Source organism: Trachymyrmex septentrionalis, unplaced genomic scaffold (genome assembly GCF_001594115.1).
Source record: "Trachymyrmex septentrionalis isolate Tsep2-gDNA-1 unplaced genomic scaffold, Tsep1.0 scaffold62, whole genome shotgun sequence".
Taxonomy (NCBI): Eukaryota; Metazoa; Arthropoda; class Insecta; order Hymenoptera; family Formicidae; genus Trachymyrmex; species Trachymyrmex septentrionalis.
The window spans coordinates 2,554,314-2,558,620 of NW_017305800.1; the positions used below are offsets into that span (position 1 = coordinate 2,554,314).

General features: G+C 34.5%; 1 protein-coding gene across 1 annotated transcript; it reads left to right on the forward strand.

Annotated features, from left to right (window-relative positions):
• Positions 1-15: 15 nt before the first annotated feature.
• LOC108752847 lies at positions 16-4,301 on the forward strand. The gene is made up of 3 exons (XM_018493993.1): positions 16-240; positions 354-578; positions 702-4,301. Exons 1-3 carry the CDS (start codon positions 201-203, stop codon positions 4,214-4,216), a joined length of 3,780 nt encoding a protein of 1,259 aa, XP_018349495.1. The 5' UTR covers positions 16-200; the 3' UTR covers positions 4,217-4,301.
• Positions 4,302-4,307: the final 6 nt, after the last annotated feature.

Sequence of the window (4,307 nt, forward strand, 5' to 3'; positions counted from 1 at the left end):
TAGGTTATAACGAAAGATCGAAGAACATAAAAGATTATAAGAGATATATTTCTACTTACTGTAGCACGTGTACAGTTTTTATGAGTATTATCTTTATTTGCTGCAAATTTTTGTTATTTTTCAATAGCGCGTCAGTTGCTTACAATAACTGAAAAGTTTCAGTTATTCCAAGATTAATATAAGAAACACTCACAGGCATCATGTCAGGCAACATTATTGAGAAGAACAATTCGTTCGACGGTGAATTATTGACAATTGTTAAAAATCTCATCAATTTAATTGTTAAAAGTTATGATTTGTTACATTATTCGTTTGCGATGACAATGTGAATAATTATTTTTTGTGTGTTACAGATTATTATAACACCGACAATTTCAATGACAGTGAGTTGCAGGCTCGACTGTATGCAGAAATCTATTACGAATCGAATATCGAGGGTGCGTCAGAAACCACGGATAGCTCGAGGACAATCAAATTCGATAGCATGACCACTGAGACAAATGTTGAATCGAAAAGGATACAATATGAATCAGGGGAACAATATTTGGAACAACCTTTGACATCTAAGACAACTGGAGGTAAATCTAGTAAAATTAAAAATAAGTCCAAAGTGTCGATAAAATATCATGATTTGAATGCTCCAAAAGAGAGTTTCATTACAAAAATATCGATATACAATAATATAAGTATACAATATCCAGCAGATTCTCAGAAGATGCCCTCTACACATCAATCAGAATTTGTTCAAGTTGAGACTATGTCGAGTAGAGAAATTAATTCTGCACATGGCAATAAAAGTTCAGAAGATCCTTCAGTCGTACAAGAAAAAGAGAAGAAAGAAAATTCTTCCAAGAAACATAAATTTTCCAAACATGTAAAAACTGCACATAAAGAAAGTTCTGATAAAAATGATAATGATATGGAATATTCAAAATATAATGTTGTTTCAAAATGCGTAAAACAAAAAGTACGTTTGCTTTTAGCTGAACAAATGGATAAAGAAGACAGTTCTGATTCTGAAAAATCCATATTTGAAGTACCTATTCCACTGAAACCAGAACCACCACTTATAGACTTGCAAGATTCTGATGAAGAAAATGAATCAAATTCTGAGATAGATAATGATTTGATTTTTAACCATAACGGTGCTTCATTAAAGACATATTTAAAAGCGCGCCCATTAAAAAATTGCGAATTAGAAATTCTACAGAGTAATCCTCAAGATACATCTTCCAAAAGCAAGACTACTTCTAGATCATATAATAAGGATACTGTAAATTCTGGTAAAAGTATCCAAACATCAACAGGTACACAAGATATCATGGAAGATATTGTGTTGAATTGCACAACAATTCAAAGAGGTGCTAAAAGCATAAGTGAAATTAAACAATTGTCCAAAAGCATAGAGGTAAAACAACGAAGTAAATCGACAGAAAATACAAGTCAAAACTCTAAAAAAACTTTACCTTTTTTGAAAGGAAATAACAAAAATACTAATCTTCAGCAAGAAATATCTGTGACACCAGGAAAAAAACTGCAAATAATGCAACGAAATATTGACAAAAGTAATAATATGTATTTTACGCATTTAGAGCAAAACAGAAGCTCAGTAATAGAGCCATGCAATCCAGTAATTGATCGAAAGAGACGATGCAACGAGATTGATGATCAATCTAAACAGAAGCGACGATGCACCAGTCAGCAGAATAATCAAAATATTATGTCACAATCCAGCAGTACTGGAGAGAAAAGAAACATGTCGAATGAGTTTTTTGAGCCAATGTCGGAAGAAATGAAAAATTATTATAATTTGAATCGCGGTCAAGAAAACTTCGATATTAGAAAGTTGCAACAAAGCATGTCGAAGGATCCACGAATGTGGGCAATTCTGGATGAAGATTTAATGCCATGTCCCTCTAGCAAACGTTTTAGATTCTGGAATGTCAAATGCACTAACTGCCAGCAGGATGGGCATCGGCGGTATGATTGTCCAACACCACTTAGACCACCATCTTGTTACATGTGCGGCACGAAGGGCCATGCAGAGGTTCGATGCCCACAGAAGATGTGTCTGACATGTGGTAAGCCACAGAACACATTTCGTAACACTTGTGAATATTGTCGCCTTCTTTACTGTACTATGTGTGATTCAGTAGGACACGAGCAAAATCAATGTCCCGATCTTTGGCGACGGTATCATCAGACGACTGACATGAGTAGCATGCCACAGGATCCGGGCAACGTGATGAAACCATCGAAATTGCTATATTGCTGTAATTGTACTAAGCGTGGCCACGAATCGTCAACATGCAGAGAATATCGATGGTCTGAGAATTTTCCCACTCCAGCTGCTGTCACAAATTATACAGATGGACCCATATATCGTTCATCAAGTCCTCATGTATCAAGTTATCCTGGACCTGATTCTGAGCTCGATCTCTCGTTGTCTGAGACGACAGAAAACGAAATATCGATTCCACAATATACTATTGATACACAACAAACAATAACTACTGAAGACGTGGAATCTTCTGCAAATGTAGACACATCGTCAAATATTAATTTCTACATTTCACCAATTTCACAAGAAGTTATCTCGCAAACGAAAGGTAATTTAAAATCTCCTTTTATTTGGCCCACAGTAAAAACAAATTTCAAACCAATCAAAGTGGATTATATAAAATTTTCCACGCTTATATATTCTTGTGGTATTTTTCCCAAAAATAACAAGGATGCTCGGATGGTCTTGATTACTCTTAATACATTCTTCTCACATACAAAAAAAAATTTGGCTATAGTAAAGAATTTAATAGAACATCGGACTGTTCCGAATTTTTTGACAGTATTGCTGGCGAAAGCGAACATAGAATTTGAAGTGAATATAGGCTATATCCATCGCAAAATTCTATCATTACAACTAATAGCAATGAAAGATTACATAGAGCCTTTGTATGACTTGTTGAAATATTGGCTTAATCTCCCAGAGGATGAAAAAGATTATGGAATAGACGTGGATCTACCTGTAAGTTGTATGAAGATGTTGAACGTGCTGCTATCAAGAGAACCACAACTGAATAAAATGCGTTTCAGACATTATTTCGACTATATAGGAGGACTGGATCATCCGCGATTGATTTTAACATCTGTGAACTCCGAAAAAATCAAAGTGGAAAATCATTGCAAGCTATATGGCAATCAAAGAACCCAAAAAAAGTATAATCGCTTACGTCGAAACTTATTTCGTTTGCAAACTAAACTTCTTGTGATTACTAATACCGAGCCTGAACCGAATGTTTATGTACGTACATTTCAAGACATAATGAGAAGATTCAAATCAGGATTTTATCAAACGAATGCAAAACTGGACACTGTAACTTATCTTAGACTTAATCTGCTTTATAATCAACTGTTTGTACCTCACACATCCGAGAATTTACACAGGTTGTTACAACGCATCGAATTGGAGGAAAAAAAGTTTAAAGATTCGCAGCAGCCGAAATTAGAAATATGCCACGTACCAGAAAAGGAGCAACAGGAGTCAGAAATACATCACATATTAGCAAACCAAGAAAACCTCATATGTACCTCTACTGCCGATACTTCATCCACGACACTTTGCACCTCGCCGAATATCAATTCCGATAATTTCTTCGTAATTGATAATCAACAGAATAACGAGATATTAAATGACGAACCAAATGTGAACAATACTTTGCTTGAGACAAACAAACTAATCAATCGCAATTACGATGACATAACAATAACAATAAAAACTCCTCTAGTGCAGGTTTCTGAGATTATACCATTAAATACTGCACCCATGCCATCGGTTAAATCAAAAGAACTTAAACCAAATGAAGATTTCATTCAATTATCAACAAGTGAAGAGATTGACTCCAATGTATCGAAAAATAAACAGAATATAAATGTAAATAATACACCACATTTATCGAAAAAGGAGAAGAAAAAATTAAATTATTTGAAATTGATTGAAATGAGAGACCAAAATATATACGATATCGCGTTAAATATTATAAAAACAGCTCGTGCTCTTAAAGTACCACATATGATGAAAGCAGCAGATGAAATTCAAAGACAAGTTAACAAGCGGACAGTTAAAGCTAAGCATCTCCGGTCGTTGAGTAAATTGATTCGTACAGAGCAGAATCATCAAAAGGCCGTTACTAATTTTTGCAACTTTTTAAAGAAGAAATAATAAATATTAATTACGCGCTCGTTTAGTGATACGATGGTATCACCGTCTGACATGCATCCGTATATACGAAATTGTTGAGAAGATAATGGGT